The sequence below is a fragment of the Globicephala melas genome, chromosome 1 (assembly GCF_963455315.2).
Source record: "Globicephala melas chromosome 1, mGloMel1.2, whole genome shotgun sequence".
Lineage (NCBI taxonomy): Eukaryota > Metazoa > Chordata > Mammalia > Artiodactyla > Delphinidae > Globicephala > Globicephala melas.
In genome coordinates this window covers 36,052,444-36,075,639 of record NC_083314.1, presented here as the reverse complement: position 1 = coordinate 36,075,639, position 23,196 = coordinate 36,052,444, and the positions used below count along the sequence as shown (strand labels likewise).

Below are 23,196 nucleotides of genomic sequence, written 5' to 3'. Positions count from 1 at the left end.
ACAGTCTCCAGATGCACAGGCTCAGTAGTTGTGGCTCACAGGCCTACTTGCTCCGCGGCATGTGGGATCCTCCCAGACCAGGGCTCGAACCCGTGTCCCCTGCATTAGCAGGAAGATTCTCAACCACTGCACCACCAGAGAAGCCCCTAATACAACTTTTAAAGGTTACATTCTATTTACAGTTATTACAAAATATTGGCTATATTCCTCGTGTTGTGCAATACATCCTTGTAGCCTATCTTATACCCAATAGTTTGTACCTTCCACGCCCACACTCCCATATTGCCCCTCCTCACTGGTGACCACTAGTTTGCTCTCTATATCTGTGAGTCTGCTTCTTTTTTGTTATATTTACTACTTTGTTGTATTTTTTAGATTCCACATATAAATGATATCATACAGTATTTGTCTTTCTCTGTCTGACTTATTAAATATCTTTTTCTTTCTTGTCAGCCTAGTTATAGCTTTATCTATTTTATTGATCTTCCCCAAGAACCAGGGGTTTGTTTCATTGGTTTTCTCTATTATTTTCTCTTCACAATTTCATTGATTTCTCTCTAACTTTATGATCATCTTATGTCTCCTTATTTTGAGTTTGCTCTTCTTTTTTTAGTTTTTTAAGGTGGAAGCTTAGATTGTTGATTTGAGACTTTTATTTTTTTCTAACACAAGTATTTCATGCTATAAATTTCCCTTTAAGCAATGCTTTTGTTGTTATCACACAAATTTTGATATTTTGATGTATTGTGTTTTTCATTTTTACTCAATTCAAAACACTGTCTAACTTCCCTTGTTACTTCATCTTTGACTCATGGGTTAGTAAGGAGTGCCTTTCATAATTTTCAAGTATTTGTGAATTTTCTAGATTAGCCCTGTTTCAATGTCTATGTTTATTCCATTGTGAACAGATAATGCACTTAATGATTTCAATTCTTTGGAATGTGCTAAAAATAATCTTATTGCCTAGAATATGAGCTACCCTAGAGAATGTCCCATGTGCACTTGAAAAGAGTAAATATTATCCTGTTATTCAGTGGTTTTCTTCCAAGAATCAAATCTCCTCTAGCATCTCCTTGCTTTATGTCACTCTCTAGTGCCTTAAATATTGTTTTAAAGATATATTTTGTTCAGAGTTTATCATTCTTATCAATGAGAAGCTTAGCTTTTAAAAATTTCTCTACCATTATTTGTAGCCAGAACTCTCAGACATCTTGCAATATAAGAACAAACTTTATTTTTGAGGCAGGATGTGTTGAGTTTTTCAGTTCTTTCAAGCAAAAATATCCTAATACACACACACACACACACACACACACACACAATTAGTTCACACTGTGTAAATTGTAATGTCAAGAACATCTGGTGTGAGGGGTGGGAAACCTCACAACTAGAAATATTTTCTGTTCGATTTGGCCTAAATTAGATTAGAAGTCAATTTAACCGGAGAAAGAAACATATATGACTGTTTCACTTATAGGTAAAACTATTTACGAAGTGTTCCACAGTATTTACAAATGACGAAGGAAACAAATGGAAACATTATTACCTTTACACAGAGGAGCAGCACTACTCCATTTGCCAGGTCCAGAACAAATAAGCTGTCTCTCTCCAACAAGCGAATATTCATCTGATCCATTTGAAGGATTACAACTATAAGTTACTAATTCATTATATTCAAATATATTCCTGTAGCTATTGGTGTGTTTTCCATGTTTTATTTCTGGAGGTCGTCCACAAAAAATCTCTTAAAAAGGGGTAAAAAGAGAAAATAAAGGTAAAGGGAAGGTGAAGGAGTAAGACAGCATCAGAAAAGTCCTATGAACTACCTTCAGTAAGTTCTTTAACATATGATTTCTAGAAGTTAGTTGTGAATCCTTTATCCATTTAGAGGAGAGTTTCCATGAGAAAATGTGTTATCCCAAATTCAAATCATGTAGAAATAAACTTTTAAGAACCAAACTCATTTTCTTAAATACCTATATAAAGTACCTATATGAAATACCTATATTTATCTATAAGGATATGCTAAGTTTTGTTCTAATCATCATAAGAGATGAAAATTTAATGAGAAAATATGCTTGTGATTAAAAATAAAATTCACTGCTAGCTAAGAAATGCATATTTGTAATTTTAAAACATATCCATTCACTCCATCCATGGTTCACACTAATACCAAGATATGGTCTTATTTCACTGTCATCCTTGTAAGTTTATGGTGAAATTTTCCAGAATCTACAAATTGGGTGATTTTGCCACAGACTGAATCCAGACGGCTTCCTTTAAGCCAGATATTGAAGAGATTTTCAAAAATGTAAAACAATGCCACTATTCCCACTGTTGGTTTTGGAAATTTTTAATTTTTTCATAAAAATATGTTGTATATATTAACATGTATTGACTTTACTGTTCCTAAAAATGATTTAATAATTAACTATTTTAAAAACTTTTGTTTTAATTCCAATATAATGAATACCAATAGACATAACCCACATAAAGAAAAGCTCTTTGGAATCGTTGTTGATTTAACAGCATAAACAGGTCCTGAAGCCAAAAAGTTTGAAAATTCCTAATCTAAATTCTAAAGTGAGAATTTACTTACTTTCACAATGTGGTATCTTATCACTCCAATGCACATTCCCTCCAATACGGTTACAAGTTAGAATGCTTTTTCCTCTTAAGTAATAACTAAATGAAAAAAGAAAAGGTTACTGTTTCTTTAACAGCACATAATACTGAAAATTTTTATATGGTTGTTTTTCTGTACTACAGTAGTTTGAGGGAGAAGTTTCTTAAATGACATGATATAATGAAAGTGCTAACCAAATCTGCAATTTTAATCAAATAGAGCTTCTGCATGTGGACACACACTGTCCAACAGCAAAATGTCGAAATTACTATCACGCCTGTCAGTGTGGCCTCTTCACCATCTCTGGCAAATGCACCACGCATTCACTTCTATGCTTTTGCTCACACCATTCTGCTCAGCAAGGACTGAGCAGAGAGATCAGGCCCTAGAGCTTGCCTGCCTGGATTCGAGACCCAGCTCCATGAATGACTTGTTATTTAAGCTTTGGAAAGTCTCTTACTGTTCCTCTTGCTCAATTTCCTCATCTATGTAAAAGAGATAATAGTACATACATCATGGGGTTGTTTTGAGAATAAGTTAGCATCTGACACATAGTGAGTACTAGGTAAGTTTTAGTTCTTTTTAATATTCTTTAGATCAGAATATCTTTCCAGGAATAGCTTGGGAATATTACTTAATGAAATCTTCTCTGATGATTTAAATTCACAGTACTCTCTTCTTCTGGATTCTCATTGTAATGATCATAAATAATGGCATGTATTTGGCACTTCTTATTTACTATTTTGATTTAATATATTATGTTAGTATATATTGTGTTTCTAACCAGGCTACAACTTTTTTTGAGAAGAGTCTATGCTTTAAGTTTTTGGTACCTCTCAAAGTACCTAATAGGCTCTCTATATCTATGACAGGATGTTCTAATATTTTTACTTGATCAGTTTAAAAATAATCAGTGAAACTGCTTGTACAAGGTTCAAGTTGACTTTTCCATTAAGCTGTACTCATTTTCTGTATATTAGTGTTTTAGGAGAGGATTTTGGGAAGGTGGTAGAGTTGGAAGCTCTAGGAATCTGTCACCATAACTAGACAAAAACTGCAATGGCAGAATCTGTCTGATGTCACTGTTTTGGAACTCTGGAGTCTGTTGAAGGCTTGCAAGTTCTAGAGGAAAACTCAGACAGGTAAATTGCATTAATTTCAGCCCGTTTCAGCTCTTAGGAAAACAGCAGCAACTTATCCCTACCCTCAGCAGTGTGGCAGGCAACTGTGCGTGTGCTCCTGAAGCAGCTTACACACAGGTTACAGGAGGTACAATAGCCAAAAAGACTGTCTTCCAAGTACCAAGGATCTGTACTCTGATTGCTGACTGCTATTTCTGATCACAGAAAGTGGTGGCAGCCATTGTCGTCACACCTCGCCGACTCTTGCAAGCCCTTTCCTCGTTGGTTGAAGTGACTTACATGGGATTTAAAGATCCAACAACATTTGCTTCCACCTTCATTTTTCATGTTTCCACTCTCAGAAGCCAGGCACTAAAGACTAGGACATTCAAAAACAACTGCATATGTGGGGAAATTTAGAAAGTGAGTGTGCATGTTCAGGGAAAAAACACAGAAACAGCCTGAGAAGGCCTTCAGTTTACATCTCAGGTGATCCCTGCCACAGAAACATGATACAAAAATCAATAAACAAAAACAATAACAAAAACTGCAATGTCTAGGGAAAGGGGAGAATCTGATTTCCAGGGTGACCACATTATTAGATTCCAATGTCCAATATTCCACAAAAATTCACCAGACATACAAAGAAACAGGAAAGTGTGGTCCATTCAGAATAAAAAAACAAATGAACAGAAACTGTTCCTGAAAAATATCTGATGATAGATATATTAGATAAAGACATCAAAATATCTTAAAGATGCTCAAAGAACTAAAGAAAGACTTGGAGAAAGTCAAGAAAATGATGTGTGAACAAAATGGAAGTATCATAAGGAGCTAGAAAACCTAAAAAGGAACCAAAAAGAAATTGTGGAGCTTAAAAGTACAATACCTGGTATTAAAAATTCAATAGAGGGATTAAAGGCAAATTTGAGCTGCAGAAGGATCAGTGAACATGAATATAGAATGGTGGAAGTTACTGAGTCTGAGGAACAGAAAGGAAAAAGAGTGAAGAAAAGTGAGCAAAGCCTAAAGGACCTGTGTGATATCATCAAGTGGATCAACCTACACAGCGTGGGAGTCTCAGAGGGAGAAGAGAGATAGAAAGGGGCAGAGAGAATATTTAAAAAAAATAATGGTGAGCAACTTTGCAAATTTGATGAAAGACACAAATATAAAATCCAAGAAGCTCAACAACCCCCAGGTAAAATGAACTTAAAGACATCAACACTAAGTCACATAATAACCAAACTTTCAAAAGACAAAGACAGAGTGGCTAAGATGGCAGAGTAGAAGGACCCTAAGCTCACCTCCTCTCACAAGAACACCAAAATCACAACAATCTATAGAGCAATCATCATTGAAAAAGACTGAAACCTACTAGAAAAGATCCCCTACAGCTAAAGACATAAAGATGGAACCACAAGGAGACTGGTAGAAGGGGCAGCCTTGCAATATAATTAAATCCCATACCCCACAGTGGGCACCCCACAAACTGGAGAATAATTATATTACAGAGATTCTCCCACAGGAGTGAATTCTGAGCCCCACGTGAGGCCCCACAGCCCAGGGGTCCAGCACTGGGAAGAGGAACTCCCAGAGCATTTGGCTTTGAAGGCCAGTGGGGCTTGATTGCAGGAGCTCCACAGGATTGGGGAAAATAGAGATTTCACTCTTAAAGGGTGCACAAAAAAGTCTCAAACACACCAAAGGACCAAAGGTAAAAGCAGTAACTTCATAGGAGCCTGGGCCGGAGCTACCTACTCATCTTGGAGGGTCTCCTAGGGAAGTGGAGGCAGCTGTGGCTCACTCTGGGGATATAGACATTGCGGCAGATATATCAGGGGATTCATTTGTGTGAGTTCTCCCAGAGGCTGATACTTTGGCACCAAGACCTGGCCCCACCCAACAGCCTGTAGGCTCCAGTGCTGGGACATCTCAGGCCAAACAACAAACTGGGAGGGGATACACCCCTACCCATGAGCAGACAGGCTGCTTAAAGACTTCCTGAGTCCACAGCCACCTCTAAACACACCCCTAGACATGGCCCTGCCCACCAGAGGACCAAAACCCAGCTCCAACAGTTAGGGGGCAGACACCAGAAGCAAGAAAATACAGTCCTGCAACCTGCAAGCCAAGTCTGCAAATGCAGGCCAGATACTACCCTGGGACCAGCTGGCCCCTGGCCCTTGGGTGATGAGAGGGGAGTGCACTGCTGGGATGCATAGGATGTCTCCTACAGAGGGTCACTTCTCTAAGGCCAAAAAAAAGTAACCAACCTACCACATACATAAAAATACAAATAGCAATTTAGAGAAAATGAAGCAACAGAGGAATATGTTTCAGATGAAGGAACAAGATAAAACCCCAGAAGAACTAAGTGACATGGAGATAGGCAATCTACCCAAGAAAGAGTTCAGAGTAATGATAGTAAAGATGATCAAAGAACTCGGGCAGAGAATGGATGCACGGAATGAAAAATTAGAAGTTTTTAACAAAGAATTAGAAACTATAAAGAACAACCAAACAGAATTAAAGAATACAATAACTGAAATGAAAAATACACTAGAAGGTATCAATAGTAGAGTAAATGAGATGGAAGAACTGATTAGTGAGGTGGAAGACAGAGTAGTGGAAATCACTGCCACTGAAGAGAAAAAAAAATGAAAAGGAATGAGGACAGTTCAAGAGACTTCTGGGACAACATCAAGCATGCTAATATTTGCATTATCAGGGTCCCAGAAGGAGAAGAGAGAGAGAGAAAGGACCTGAGAAAATATTTGAAAAGATAATTGCTGAAAACTTCTCTAACCTGGGGAAGGAAACAGTCACCCAAGTCCAGAAGTGCAGAGAGTCCCATACAGGATTAACCCACAGAGGAATACACCATGACACAGTGTAATCAAAATGATAAAAATTAAAGATAAAGAGAGAATATTAAAAGCAACAAGGGAAAAGCAACAAGTAACATACAAGAGAACTCCCATAAGGCTATCAACTGATTTTTCAGCAGAAACTCTGCAGGTCAGAAAGGAGTGGCAATGATATACTTAAAGTGATGAAAGACAAAAACCTACAACTAAGAATCCTCTACCCAGCAACGCTCCCATTCAGACTTCATGGAGAAATCAACAGCTTTACAGACAAGCAAAAGCTAAAATAATTCAGTTTTACCAAACCAACTTTACAACAAATGATAAAGAACTTCTCTAGGTGGAAAAGCAAAGGCCACAAATAGAAACAAGAAAATTATAAAATGGAAAAGCTCACTGGTAAAGGCAAACTTACAAGAAAGGTAGGAAATCATCCACACACAAAGCTAGTAGGGAGGTTAAAAGATGCAAATAGTAAAAATCATTTGTATCCACAATAAGCAGTTAAGGGCTACACAAAACAATTAGATGTAAAATATAAAATCAAAAACAGTAATTGTCAAAAATCTATAATAGATATACATACAAAAAGAAAAAGGAATCCAAACATAACATTAAAGATAGTCATCACAAGAGTAGAGAATGAAAGAAGGGGAAAGAAAAAGACCTACAAAAACAAAAAACAATTAACAAAATGGCAATAGGAACATACTTATCTATAATTACCTTAAATGTAAATAGACTAAATGCTCCAAGCAAAAGACAGACTGGCTGAATGGTTACAAAAACAAGACTAATATATACACTGCCTACAAGAGACTCACTTCAGATCTGGAGACACATACAGACTGATAGTGAGGAAATGGAAAAAGTATTCCATGCAAATGGAAATCAAAAGAAAGTCAGAGTTGCAATACTTATGTCAGACAAAAATGGACTTTAATAAAGACGGTTACAAGAGACAAAGACACTACATAATGAGCAAAGGATCAGTAGAAGAAGAAGATTATAACAATTGTAAATATATATGCACCCAACATAGGAGCACCTCAATATATAAGGCAAGGGCTAACAGCCATAAAGCAAAACTTGACAGTAACACAATGATAGTAGGGGACCTTAACACTCCACTTACATCAATGGACAGATCATCCAGACAGAAAATCAATAAGGAAACACAGGTAACACCCATCCTTCTGAAACTATTCCAAAAAACTGCAGAGGAAAGAACTCTTCCAAACTTGTTCTCTGAGGCCACCATCACCCTGATACCAAAACCAGACAAAGATATCACACAAAAAAGAAATTTATAGGTCAATATCACTGATGAAAATAGATGCAAAAATCCTCAGCAAAACACCAGCAAACCAATTCCAAAAATACGTTAAAAGGATCATACATCATGATCTAGTGGGATTTATCACAGGGAAGCAAGGATTTTCAATATTCACAAATCAATCAATGTGATTGATCAATGTGATACAGCATATTAACAAATTGAAGGATAAAAACCATGTGATCCTCTCAACAGATGCAGACAAACTTTTTATAAAATTCAACATCCATTTATGATAAAAACTCTTCAGAAAGTAGGCATAGAGGAAACATAGCTCAACATAATAAAGGCCATATATGACAAACCCACATCATACTCAATGGTGAAAAGCTGAAAGCATTTCCTCTAAGATCTGGAACAGTACAAGGAGGCCCACTCTCACCACTTTTATTCAGCATAGTTTTGGAAGTCCTAGCCACAGGAAGCAGAAAAGAAAAAGAAATAAAGGAATCCAAATTGGAAAAGAAGTAAAACTGTCACTGTTTGCAGATGACATGATGTTATACATAGAAAATCCTAAAGACACTACCAGAAAACTACTAGAGCTCATAAATGAATCTGGTAAAGTTGCTGAATACAAAATTAATATACAGAAATCTGTTTCACTTCTATACACTAACAACGAAAGATGAGAAACAGAAATTAAGGAAACAATCCCATTTACCACTGCATCAAAAAGAATAAAATATCTAGAAATAAACTTACCTAAGGAGGCAAAAGACCTGTACTCTGAAAACTATAAGACACTGATGAAAGAAACTGAAGATGACACAAACAGATGGAGAGATATCCCATGTTCTTGGATTGGGAGAATCAGCATTGTCAAAATGACTATACTACCCAAGGCAATCTACAGATTCAATACAATGGCATTTTTCACAGAACTAGAACAAAATATTTTTAAATTTGTATGGAAACACAAAAGACTCCTATTAGCCAAAACACTCTTGAGAAAGAAGAACAGAGCAGGAGGAATCATGCTCCCTGACTTCAGACTATACAATAAAGCAACAGTCATCAAAACAGTATGGTACTGGCAGAAAAGCCAGACATATAAATCAATGGAGCATGATAGAAAGCCCATAAATAAACCCATACACTGATGGTCAATTAATCTATGACAAAGGAGGCAAGAATAGACAATGGAGAAAAGACAGTCAACAAGTGGTGCTGAGAAAACTGGACAGCTATATGTAAAAAGAATGAAATTAGAACATTCTTTAATACCATATAGAAACGTATACAAAAATAAACTCAAAATGGATTAAAGACCTAAATATAAGACAGTATATTATAATACAGAAGAAAACATAGGCAGAACACTCTTTGACATAAATTGCAGCAATATTTTTTTTGGATACGTCTCCTAGAGTGATGGAGATAAAAACAAAAATAAAAACTGGGACCTAATTAAACTTAAAAGCTTTTGCACAGCAAAGAAAACCATAAACAAAATGAAAAGAAAACCTACAGACTGGGAGAAAATATTTGTAAATGATGCTACCAAGAAGGGATTAATTTCCAATACATACAGCTCATCCAGCTTAATATCAACAACAACAACAACAACATAATCAAAAAATGGGCAAAAGACCTAGGTAGACATTTCTTCAAAGAAGACATACAAATGGCCAACAAGCACATGAAAAGATGCTCAACATAACTAATTATTAGAGAAATGCAAATCAAAACTACAATGAGATATCATCTCACACCAGTCAGAATGGCCATCATTAAAAAGTCTACAAATGATAAATGCTGGAGAGGGTGTGGAGAAAAAGGAGCCCTCTTACACTGTTGGTGTCATTTCTGTGAGCCCTCCTTCAACTCTGAGAGCTGGCTATTTTTACTAGGGTGCACTGTGTTGTTAAGGATAAATTCACCATGATTACTACATTTTCAATGCTTCCAATAGGCTTATTACCACATATAATAAGTATATGATTTTGCTTTTCTTCAATTTAAATTCCTTTCTATTAATTACACATCATTTCATTCTCCATAAAAAGCCCAAGAGTTATTTGGCTACAAGTGCAACTTATGACCTAGAAAGAAAAATGAAATCAACTTTAAGGGAATGATTAAGCTGAGAAGCAAAGAAAAATGGAATTCATAACATTTAACTTATTTCCTCTAAGGAGTAACTTACTTACCCCTCATTACAAGAAATGTGAGCTTCTGATTCAAACTCAAAGGTTTTATTTGGGGCATATACTTCACCATGCTTTATTTCTGGATTTGGACATGATTTTCCTAAAAGAAAATTTTCAAATTCGTTTTTTCATACCAATTTCAAAACATTTAAATCAAGATCAAAATTCTACACTGCTCTTTTATATTGATGAAATATTATTTTCTTTATTTAATTATTATAAGGGCAAACTTAAAATTCACATTTACTGAGGAACCAATCACCAATAAAGATTCCCTGGAGATTTCTCAAAGCCTGAAAAAATGCATTGCTATCTAAAACCTAGTTTTGCATGAGAAAATCATTATTGTTGCAGTGGAAAATTGACCCTAAAATGTGTAAAAATCTCTACAGAAAGCAAAAAACAACAAACAAAAATGGTTTTGTTTCCTTACTTAAACATGCTTCTTCAATAGGGCTCCATGAGCCATTAGGCTCACAAGTAGATGAGAGGAGATAAGGCCACACATAAAAGTATCCTATGCGACACTCATAGTTTATTCTGTCCCCAGAATAATAATGGCGTTTAATGACACCCTTGAGCTTCATACTCTCCATTACTGGTGGGTCAATACAGGGACCTAGGAATAAAAATAAAAACAGAAAATTAAGGATTTAATCTCTTTCACCAGCCACTTGTGGCCTAGCAGCAAGTAGGCAGTACAGAATAAATGGAAAGGTTCTTAGCAAGATTTTAAGTGATTGTCACATGCTTTTACCCAAGTGATGGTAGTAGCAGAGGATGTGTCTTGTTTACTTTAAATAACATCCTATTAGCTTTTAATTTGTTGAGGAATAAGCTAAATTTTCATTCAACAGTAAATTAAAGGAGACAAAATCTTTTTGGTATTGACTAAATATATATATATATATATATATATATATATATACACATATCCTTACATACTTTTTTCTAAATTCATTTCAAAGTTCACCTCTCCTCTAAAAAGTCTTCCATAGTATATAGCACTCTGCTCAGATTACTCTTCCATAGTTTGAAACACAAGCATGTGATCACTTGTCACTTCAGGCTCAGTTTCCTCTCAGTAGGCAAAGTCCTAGAGGGCAGGGATCATATGCCTTCTTTTTCTACTACACTCTGTACACACTGGGTACTCAAGACATGCTATGATAAGAGGAGACTATTAAATAAACATTGTGGGTTTCAAAGATCAAAATACATATGGACTAAGTATTTCAAAGTATGACTTCATTTCATATTTGTGAACTAAATAATTTTATGAGTAAATAGATAACATTTAAATATCAAAATTTGCCATTTTGAATAGACTTACATTGAAAAAATTTTGTTTTCTTGATATTACTTTAAATGTAATTTAATTTTTCTTCTCTGATCAATAGAGCATGCATATCCTTAGAAGCTCCCTGAGGTAGATGTTTGGGCTATTTATCTAATACACCCCAACAGTAAAGCTACTTTCTTGCTATACTTTTATAAGTTTTTATTCTTTTTATTTTTTGGCGTGGGGAGTCCCTCCCTAGGAGAATGTAATTCCTACTTCAACAATTTCTCTTCCTTTTAATTATCTGTGGGCTCAACAACCTAACAAATCTGTTAGAAAAATTATGTAAAATAATGATATGGAGACGCATCAAGTCCTAAAGTGCTAAAGGAATGCAGAGGCCACACCTATAAGGTTAAGGATCTAAGGAGAAAGAAATAGACCTATTTTGGTCCCTGACGAACCTTTTTTTTATTACTCCCCTGGATCTCTGTCTTACTGCAGATTGAGAGACTGGTCAAGAGAGAACTCTAAAGAGGTGAAATATTACCCTCCTTTCCTATCATATTCTAAACTCTAAACTCCTCTCTTGATACACCGTCCAACATTTCATTTACATCATGTGCTGAAACTGTTTCAACACTTAGCAAATGTTTTCAACATTTCTACTATGCTGATCTTGTTACATGAATGCTTCTCAATTAACTGCCCCAAACAAAACAAAAGCAAAAAGCAAAAAAAAAAAAAAAAAGGAAAACAAAACAAAACAAAAAACCCCCCAAAACAAAACAAAACCCTTTAGTATTAAAAGCATTGCTTAAAAAGAAAATTAGTTGAGTTGAATTTTATTAATAATATTAAATTTACTCAATACCCTGAGCCAGACATTCTCATTTTAACATAGGAAAAAAACAAACAAACAAAAAACACAGGCTAGAAATGCTATATAATTTCGTACTAGATGCAAATGTATTACATCATTCTAGAATTTCCTGGAACCACCAAGAAAGAAATCAAGTTAATAGCATGCCCATAATTAAATTACACAAGTGTTCTTTGTTTATGCACTCAATTTCAGTAACTATCTCGAAAGTATAAAAAAGAAGAGAAAATTCCTAAAATAACTCTCACACATAGTGTTCTGAATGGAAAAAGACATGTCAATTGGACAGTTTAATCCATTCAACTAATGAAGGATTTCTTCCTACCAATATGCATCATGAAATGAGTGCTTTTAACAATGTGCAGTTTAGAATGTTGGCTTTGTCAACCAGTTGATCACAAGCTTTATACACTGTAATAATTGAGCCCAATAATCACACATTTTTATAATCAAATTTCTTCTTTTGCTCAGAACATTGAATTTTTTTCCTATGAGGATTTTCAAAGTAAATGCCCCTAGCTCCAAAAAAATAACATCTTAACTTAGTTTTTTCTAAATAGTTTACAACATTATTATTAGGCTGTAATGCTAAACTTTAACAATGGATGCTATTACATAATAAGATAGGCTGCATTCAGAAAACTCCCCAGTGTTCCAGGTGAGTGTCAGGAAAGTGAAATAATGCTCTGCTGTGAATCAAGAAAACTGTTCACTTTCTATACACTTGCAAAAATTGTGCAAGCACTCTCTACCTGCTTGCAAAATTAAAAATAACTCCCTGACATAAGCACACGCCACACCCCTTCCCATGTGGTTCCCTTCAGAAAATCATGGTCTCTGACCCAAATTGGAACTTCCTGAAATCTGACCACCCCCTCCTTCTCTCACTGTCCACTCAACCTATTTTTAAACTTTCATTGCTTCTTCAAAATGCAGGCTCTAACATCTAACCTATCAATTTTATTTCTCAGTTCCCACTCATTTATAAGCCACTTAAATTATTTTCAAGTCATTAAGTAGCCTCCCTCTTGGTAAATTCACCCTAACACTCTCTCCCGCAGTAATTTTAATTACCCTGTCTACAACATCAGGAGCTATTGTTCATTCTCTCTTTGCTCTCTTGTGCCTGAAAAGCTCTTTTCCTTGGTTTCCAGGTAGCAAACCAGCCTGGTTTTCAGCCTGTCCTCTGGCTGCTCTTCCTTCTCTGTCTGATTGCATAATGTGACGTTCCTCATGAGTTATTCTACGAGCTCCCCTTATTTTCATTCTTCAAATCCCCCCGGGTCAGAATGTATACTCTCATGACATCATTACAACTGATGAGAGCTGCCTCCCAAATCCCTCTCTCCATCGTAGATCTTAGCTGGGGTGCCAAGTCTATGTGTTCAACTGCCTCCCCACAGCTCCACTTGGAATGTGTCACACTATCTCAAATAACATAATGAAGCCAGCAAACAAGATACATGTTTTCCACAACTGAAATGCCTGTTCCCTCTCTCTGTTTCCACCTTTACTTCTAATTCAAGTCACTATCATTTCTTATCTGGATTGCTACAAGAGTTTCTGAATAGGTCTCCTTACTGGTCTTGCCACCTTTCATTCAGTTCATCTTCACACTGCCACCAGAGTAATACTGATGTGATGCTAGGACCAAGGCCCTTCCAAGTCAGATATGTTTCAACGGCTCCCTGCTTCCCTCATGATAATGTCTAAGGCTCCTTGACATGGCTAACAGAGCTTTAATATCTGCTCACTCTTGCATACTCTTCTAAGCCACATTCAATTCCACTAGTAGTGCCCATTAAATTACTCAACTTACTGTAGTGCTCTAGACCTCCATGCATCATATTACTTCAGCTTTGACCAGAGACCCTGCCATTCCTCCCACCCACTCCTCCTTCAGTTTCATCTTAGATGCCACTTCTTCCTGGAGGCTCCTAACATCTCTCACCCAAAAATTTCAGTTAAGTGTCCTCATGAGCCCCAATTTACTTCTTTCATAGCACTTTTCATACTGTAATTATTCATTGCTTATTTCCATAGGAGACTGTAGCCTTCTTGAGGACCATGTCTCATTCATCACTGCATTTCTAGTTCCTAGTGCCAAAGCTGAATGAGTACTGTTATCAGTTTTATACATCCTTGGGTCAAAGTTCAAATTCTTTACTGTTCAGCCAAACTGCTCCAGAGATAGCTTCAAGTCATCACTCTTTTCACTGCTGTTTCTGTTCCTATTTTCCATTTCTTTCATTCATTTATTTACAGACATTTCACTTTATGAGAATTTTTAATTTCTTTCATGCCAAAATATTTGTTTTAATATTTTATTATAAACCCATTTTATATTACTTCTATGACTAGAAATAGTATTTTAACATTATTAAAAGTGAACTCCAAAGACTGTGGGTTATATTTTTTCCCTAAAGATTAGCAATGAACAATTCTAGAACTTGTTTCTTAAAACCGTGGTGATAGTAATCATTTTAGAAATAGCAAATTAAACCTGTGCCAATCACTATTTTAGTGTTTTTTAACTAACTTATCCTCCACAATCTTCCTATGAGTTGTGTACTATTTCCCATTCTTTAAGATGAGCAATCTGAACCATGGTAAGGTGAAGTAATTTGCCCATGAATATATTCCCTGTAGATAGCAGACCCAGGGTCAAGCCAGGAAACCCAGTTCCACTACCCACATTGCTTTCCATCACTGTCTGTCATCTAGAACCCTCGTATGGTTATGACAACAACGTTTGTCTGCAATTTAGTCCTTAAGCAATGGTCTTCTACAGAGCCTGGGGAGATTAAAGCAAGCTTAGTTTAGATTTGCATTGTGCTAGGGCGAAGGAAAGGCCTCAAGGTGCCCAAAAAGAACAGGTAATAACACCACAGTCTGATTTTTATGATAGTAATTTTTCATTCCTAACTATCCTGTTCTTCCATAATAATTCACTCTGTGATCTACACCGCTGCCTTCCTCTTGCCTCCTTTGCCCTACTGCTGCCACACTGGGTAGCTAGGCAGTCCATGACTGCCCCGAGCCATGTGACATCTCTGAGCCTTTGCTCACACTGTTATCTCTGCTCTGAACACCTTTCTTCCTGCTCAGGAGAACTCCTTCAACTCTTGTCTTCCTTGACTTAATTCACTCAACATCTCCTCTAGGAAGTAGTCTCTGCTTCCCTGGGGAGGCACTGACCACTCCCCTTCTCTTGTGTAAGCAGCTTTTTGTAGGAAAGAGCTTTTTGCAGGAGGTCCCTTTTGTCTTGTCACTTTAGCAAAGCTATACTTTAATTAACTTCTGGCCCAAGCATACCTTTCACATCTTTTGATTACACAATACTTTGCCTAACCTGTTGGTTCTCTTCTTAGATCAAATAGAAAGGAAGAATAATTAACAGATGATCAGATCTTTCCCCCAGCTTTCCCTTCAGTAACCTCGAGAGCAAATTGTGTGAAACAGATAACATCTAAAGAAATATCACAAGGAGTCAACAAGTCTGCAGGCAATGGGAGATGTCAATAAATATGACTCCCTATCTCAATGATTAACTGAGATTACTTCCCCTTTTTCCCTTAAAAAACTTTCATGGCCAAGCAGAATCTTCAGAGTTAGCTCTGGGACAGGAGTCTGCCTTCTCCCCAGATGCCAGCCTTCTGATTAAACCTTTCCATTCCTACCAGTACTTGTCTCTCAAGTATTGACTTTCTGAGCAGCGAGCAGCCAGACCTGAGTTCGGTAGTACTCGGACTCTCCTCTGCATGGATCTCTCAGCTCACCATCACATGTCTTCATGTTTAACACATGATATTGTGGACTCCATTCAGCCGTGTGGCCACAACACCTCACACAGTACATGCCTCATAGTCGCTATTCAAAACGCTTTGGTTCTCAAAGTTACACTGCTGTCAAACAGAAACCAATGGTAAAGAATACAGTATAATGAATTTAATATTGAAAATAATCATCTTAAAACGTTATGCACTGGAGAAAGATTTGACCACCTAATTTCTTTTGTTCTCTATCTCCCAGTATTATTGTAACCTAGCAATTGACCAATAAGGACTATTCTTCTTGCACTGTAATATGCAGAGTAAGAAACTAAGAAACTACTGTGTAAGCACTTATTGACCGTGGCTTCTTTCAAAAGAAAAGACCTAAAATAGGCAGAAGAGACCACCCATAAAAGGAAATTGTAGGTTTTGTCCAACAAAGCAGACTCATTCTGGAGGAATGACACTGGTCCCTTCTGTGATCTACCATTTGGCAACTACCTCTGAGATGGCAAGACTCCCAAGGCACAACACTGTTCGACTACAAAACCTTCTCCTCGTGAGCCGCTTCAGCGCATGTTTATTATATCCACATACTTTCCCTGCCCAACATAGTGAGTTCGCATTTGTACCTTACCTAAGTTTCTTACCTATCCTGATTTTACCTTTCAACCTTAAACCTAACCTTGTTTTTCCTCCTCTTCATTTCTAGCTGTTATCTTCCCTGATACATCCTATTCATTTTACTTATCTATTTTCCTCTATTTTGAATAGTTTTCATCATCTCCTTCAACTTCTAGCTTTAAGCCTATTCTAAACATTATTATTCTTTAAAAAATTCCTTTTAATTTTTTGTTAGCACTGCTGTTCCATCACCCACAACTCTCTTGCAGAGAAATAAACTTCCAAAGTGATCCGTAACAAGCAAGACTGGAGTATTGAGAACGCTGAGGAGTCTACAGTCAGGAGAAGATAGATTCTTTCTGACCCCCAGCTGTCCCTGCCTTAGCTTTTTAGGCACCACAGAAAGTCCATCCTAAGCATGGTTCTTTAGAGAACCTTCCTCCTGGAAGCAAAAGAAGTTGTTCCTGGGCTCTAAGCCTCAGCTGAATGTTACCTTTAATTTGCTGGTACTTGACAGTTATACAATAATGTTGACACTGAGGCAAAAAAAAAATGGGCATTTGAAACCACAAGTGCGACAAGACAGCCAAGATCTCTGCATTCTAGTGAGGCGAGAACAGAAAACATAGTTTGGGAGGGTGACTACCAGTTGGGGGGAATTGAGCTGAAGTGTGTGTGTCCACCGGAAACTGCATCAGAGAAGGTCCCTCTGAGGGGATAACATCACAACTGACTTTGAAGAATAAGAAGGAGCCAATTACGCAAGAGGCAGAAGGAGAATGTTCCAAGGCCAAGGGAACAGCATGTACAGAAGGCAAAGGGCAGAGTTTGGCCTGTTTGATGAGCAGAAATGTCTTCCCTTCCACCAGTCATTTGTTAAATGCTGTCAGAGAATCATGCTCCTTTCCTCCTGGGTACTTCTTTTGGGTTATAACATATTCATTAACATTATGTTTTGGCTACTGTCTACCACTCCCAATAAATTGTAGCAAGTATTTTATTTCCTAACATGGGCCTGGCACTGGGGACCCAAGACCAGCATAGGACCTGGCATATAGAAGGCAAGTATTTATTGAATGAAGGCTGCTAAGAAAAAATGCAGCATACAAACTGTATATGTAATAGATCCTAAAAATAACTTGGACATGGAAACACACGTGTATATAAAGACAGAAAGAAATATACCAAAGTATTAAAAATGGTTGTCCTTTGACTGTGTATGTTTTATACAATTAAGCATGCCTTTTTTTGGGCATATATTTAAAGTATTTATTCGATTCAATGAAAACGGAAAAGAAAAAAAAAAGTGAATGGGCCTCAGCTCTAGTTTATGAAGCTGTATGGGAAAACCAGATGAACGTCATTTATAGTTCATTTTCAGGATACTCATTTTTCACTAGGTTTGGCTACCAATGTTTTTTAGGTTGCTTCGGTAAGCCCCATACAAAGCAGCTTCCTTGTCCCACACTGCGCACCACTGGGCTGGCGACTTCCACAAAGCATACACCAGGGTACATTCCCCCAGGCTCCCCAGCGGGGCACAAACACCCCCCACACAAGGCATCACCGGCCTAGAGAACATAAGGCAACCCCTCCCCCAGGGCACAGCACCAGCCTAGCAGCATCCCCAGACACAGGGGCACTCAAGAGCAAGCCGTCCCCACCAGCACGGGTCCCTGCTCCTGTTCCGACTTGGCTCAGTCCTGGAAACACCCTACAGACTTTTGCTAGGGACCCAGCCTGGTCCGGGGTAAACCCCGGCCGAGCCCACCACCCCTCACCGCTCAGTGCCCACCACCAAGCAAGCCTTCTCCTCGGCCACTACGTGGTCTCCACCCCGGTGGGTCCCCGCACAGCAAGACCCAGGACATTCCGGCCACGCCTTCAACCCTAACTCCGCACGACCCCGGGTGGATCCAGCTTCGCGCCTCCGCCCGGAGCCAACAAGCAAAGCTCACCCGGCCCTCGGTTCTGACCTGCCTGCTCCCCGACCCACTCCAGTTCGCCGCCAGGGCGCACACTCTCTCCAGGCTCCTACCGGAGAATATGGGCAACGGGAGCACTAAAGACAGCAAAAGAATCCCGCCGCAGCACCAAGGAAAAGGGGGACTCTCTGGGCGGCCGGGAGGTGCCTGGCAAGGCGCGCGGCGAGGCGCGCAAGACGCCGTCATTTTTGGGAAAATCAGCGGAAAACCCGAGAGCAAGCCAGGAGAAACCTTTTAGATAGAGTTCAGTTACCAGACGCAATAATCCCCGGATTCACAGTGTCCTGTGCGGTCACGCAGGTGGGCGTGGCCTAGAACGCTGCAGGAGCGAAGGAGAGGGCCTTGCTAGGCCAATGGGCGGGCTGCAAGGCTGGGCCTCGGCGCCCGGGGCGGCCCTTAAGCCTGGAGAGGCGGGGCGAGGCCCTTGCGCGGGGCTAACCCTCCCGGTGGGCTGGGAGCTTTGCGCCTCCTTCTTGGACTCGGACTGTCTCTGAGTCCTCTGTCTGCAGACCTGAAGGAGAGCCGCGGCGGCTTGCGGGAAATGGCTATCTCACCGCCTCTACGTAAACAGACTGTTACCAACCTACTCAAGAACGGTGGAAAGGAATCAAGGGCCGGTGCGGTCATCACTGTCCCTTTTCCGGAAAGCTGGACTAAAGAATCAAGCGCATCGACCCGAAAATAGAAACCTAGAGCCCAGCCAGTGGGCCACTGTGGGTCAGACACCCCTCAGGACTCCAGTTTGGACCTGGGGCACTCCAAGCTGTCCGGACACCTGTACCCTTGCTCAATCTTTAGCATTAGTCAGGCATAATTCGGGACAATAGTTGAGGTTTCCGTGGTTGAGCCTCTGCTTCTGAAGCCTCTCATGGCCTGATTTCAAAATCACGAAAGGTTTGGTCATTGCTCTCCCAACTGCTAAAGTCAATTAGCCTTCCCTGTGTTCCCAGGAAAGGACCCCTGGGAAGGTAAATTGTTAACACCGGGCCATTAGCATAATGGGTTCCAACGCTACCGGGCTTTTGTCCTTGAGCCACTAAATGTTTTATTGAAGATGAAATATACATGCATGAAAAAGGCAAGGACGGGGTGGGGGGCATTAAGTGCCAAATTTCTTGGAAGCAGTAAATGTCATTAGAGTTGGGACGGGAATTGGTCAGCTGAAGTGGATAAGGGGGAGAACTTTTCTGTTGAAACGATCTTGCAAACAATGCTGGAAAATTATCAATGAGCAAGATTTATTTGTAGAATTGTAAGTAAACCTGTATGACTAGTAAAAGAAATATAAAAGTAACCTGACTGGTATTAAAGAGCAAACAAAAGAAGTTGACATTTTCTTATTAGTTGGCAAAGAATAAGAAGGTCAACCAACGTAAGTAAACGTATTTGGGGAACCAGTACCCTCAAATTTTAGTATTTAACGTAACTTTTCTGTATGTCAAAAGTTTTAAAATGGACATGACTTTTAAACCACCAGTTCCATTTAGAGTTTATCCCAAAAAAATCATCAGAGCTGTGAGCAAAGCTGTATAGTTTTCAAAAAAAAAATTTAAATCCATGTGTCTAGCAAAAATATTAAGGATTTTATAGTAGGTAGTTTATTGTTTAAAAAAAAAATCAATGTGAGAAACTATGATAAATTCCTGAGTGGAAAAAGCAGACTCCAAATCAGTGTGTACCTTTTTTCATTCCTTTTATTAAAACAAAAGTAGTATATTGATACAGAAAGAGATTAGTTGGAAATATACCAAAATTAACCAATAGTTGATAGGATTATGGATATTTAATTTTCTTTGTGCTTTTCAGCTTTCTATACTGACACTATGTTACCTTTGGAATCAGGTAAAGAAAAATAATTATTTACATCCAACCTATATTTCAATTGCTATTTCATTCATAGAATGGTGGGGATAGAACCTGTTATCACACAGAGTTAAGGTATGAGAGGATGGTGAGGAAATGGAAATTCTCCGTATAAACATCAAATGCATCATCTGGAATTACAAAACTTTATATATATATATTTTTTAATTTTTAAAAATTTTTATTGGACTATTGGACTGTTAGTTTCTGCTGTACAGCAAAGTGAATCAGTTATACATATACATATATCCACTCTTTTTTAGATTCTTTTCCCATATAGGTCATTACAGAGTATTGGTTAGAGTTCCCTGTGCTATACAGTAGGTCCTTATTAGTTAACTATCTTATGTATAGTAGTATGTATATGTCAATCCCAACCTGTCAATTTATCCCTTTCACCCTTCTCCCCCGTAACCATGTTTGTTTTTTACATCTGTGACTCTATTTCTGTTTTGTAAATAAGTTCATTTGTATCATTTTTTAGATTCCAGATATAAGCAATATCATATGATATTTGTCTTTCTCTGACTTACTTCACTCAGTATGACAATCTCTAGGTTCATCCATGTTGCTGCAAACGGCATTATTTCATTCTTTTTTATGGCTGAGTAATATTCCATTGTACCACATCTTCTTTATCCGTTCCTCTGTCAATGGACATTTAGGCTGCTTCCAACAAAACTTTATATATTTTTAAACAATTTTATATGTGAGACGTACTAAAGCTATTCTGGGATGAACAAACCATGGAATTTCCTCTTCCTCCCAGACCAATACAATTTTTTGAATTCTTGGCAGAGCATATAAACACCAAATGTGGATGTGATATATAAAATATACACCTTAGTATTGGGGGTTATAAAATCCATAATTTTATAATTAAGGGGACAGTGAAAGGAAATGCAATGAGGGGGAATTATCATTTCTGTTAATACTTTCAGTTATGAAGGAGTGATATAACAGAAATATTCTGTGGCTAACTGTTGGCATTAACTTATGAAAACAGAAATTATTTCTTCTGCAACTATTTGTACATAATATTGTATGTCAATAAGCTGAAAAAAAAACTTTCCTGTTTATTTTTGGGCTTGAAAGTAAGGTTTTTTTCGTTTTGTTTTGTTTTATTCTCATGAGAAAATTTAAAAGGTAGGGAAAGAAGTAGGCTAGTTTTTGCTAGATTAGATTCAAGGATTGAGGTTTTACTGGGACTTTGTTTCAGTGAAATTTCTGTACCTGGGGCTCATCAAATCATCCCAAATACAATTGAAGAGATTCACATAGATTTCTTTAACTTATTTTGATTTGACCCAACTGAGGCTCCATTTGAAAGGTTCTAAGTCTTGTTCTCTATTTTTCTGGACAAGTTCCACGAGGCAGGGATAGTTTTCTTGCTATATCTCCAGTGCTGAGACAGTTCTAGACCTACACTAGGTGCATAATAAATACGCATTAAATACTGAATGAAATAAATGGGCGTTGCTGTCAAGTGCATTTAACATGTTTCTGCCAATCCTCCCCCAGTGTGCATTTACCAAATGCTGGGAAGGTCCTGAGAGATTTTGATTTTAGTAATTTTAGCCACTAGGAACAAAGCAGGATTTGTCTCTGAAAGGATTTGTCTACAACTGTCTGCAGAGAAAACTTTCCTAAATCAGGCATGGCAAGCTGACCTATGAAGTGGATCTACTGTCTAACCCTTAGTCTTGAGATCATTTTAGTGACTGAGTTCAAAGGGAGAGTATGGACTGTGAACTTCCTAAGGTGCTGAGAGGAACAGAACTCAAGAGTCGAGGCTTTGAGTGAAGTAGGGGCTTAAACACTAGTGGTTCCTCCAACTCCCCCTAAAGATTTTGTCAAGCTGCCAGCGATAAAATGAGGAGAGAATGGAAAATATGATTGTTTGTAGACCAGATTTTGAGCTATGTAGTAGCTCTCCTGTAAGCTTTAGGAATGGCGGTAAGGTGGAGGGAAGTGTCTGTGGATGTCATTAAACCTAGGGGAACTTCATTAAATAAAACAACATTAGACGATCCTTTGCCTCCTAAATTGGTATATTTACATTTTGCTTTTCAGAGGTGAGGGTAGCAGCATGAAGGGGCCTGTGAATGCTCTCAGAAGAGGCTTTCACCTGTCATGGTGCTTTACAGGTTAGGTGTTTGTGAAAACCTGAAAGAGAATGGCTAAACAGAGGATAGTTAAGCCACCTTTTTGAGGCTGGTCCTGGGAGCTCTGCCACCTCTACTCGCACCTGGTAGGCACCTGCCAGCAAATTGACCTTCTTACTTGGCTGTTACCTCAAGAGCATTACTGTGGTGCCAAACCCAACACAGGGATTCTGAACCCAGTCAAGTACAGAAAGGAGGGCATTTCTCATAAGGATCACATATTCATTTTGTTTCCTCTTGGCTTTTGAAATCTTTACACAGTAAATATATTACAAACCATATTCCACAAGTCGATTTGCAAAGATAAAATCTCTTATTCCTTTCTTATTATAATGCTGAGACAAATTACATTTAAACATCATGTACTTTAACTTACATCTCACATTTAACTGTACAAAAAGGCAAGTGAAACAAAACAATATTAGAATGTTAGTACTAGGAATAGCTTTGGAGATCAATTGGCCCAGCCCCTGCTTTTCAGATGAAATATATAAGGTCAGAAGTGAACAGAAGTG

At 38.1% G+C, this 23,196-nt stretch overlaps 1 protein-coding gene across 4 annotated transcripts in view; it reads right to left on the bottom strand.

The window, feature by feature from the left end:
- The window catches only part of LOC115861784 (membrane cofactor protein), a 56,514-nt gene extending 37,604 nt beyond the window's left edge, over positions 1-18,910 (bottom strand). For 3 of the 4 annotated variants that reach the window (XR_009562925.1, XM_060293958.1, XM_060293965.1), the window contains exons 1-5: positions 18,707-18,910; positions 10,540-10,725; positions 10,107-10,206; positions 2,600-2,685; positions 1,547-1,744 (exon numbers count right to left, since the gene is read on the bottom strand). Coding sequence is in view for 3 of the 4 variants with exons in the window: in XM_060293958.1 (XP_060149941.1) it covers positions 1,547-1,744; positions 2,600-2,685; positions 10,107-10,206; positions 10,540-10,725; positions 18,707-18,839 (703 nt within the window). In the remaining variant the exon portion in view is untranslated. Of the gene's footprint in view, positions 1-1,546; positions 1,745-2,599; positions 2,686-10,106; positions 10,207-10,539; positions 10,726-18,644 lie in introns of all 4 variants that reach the window. The other variant, XM_060293969.1, reaches the window with a different exon arrangement.
- Between the last annotated feature and the right edge of the window lie 4,286 nt (positions 18,911-23,196).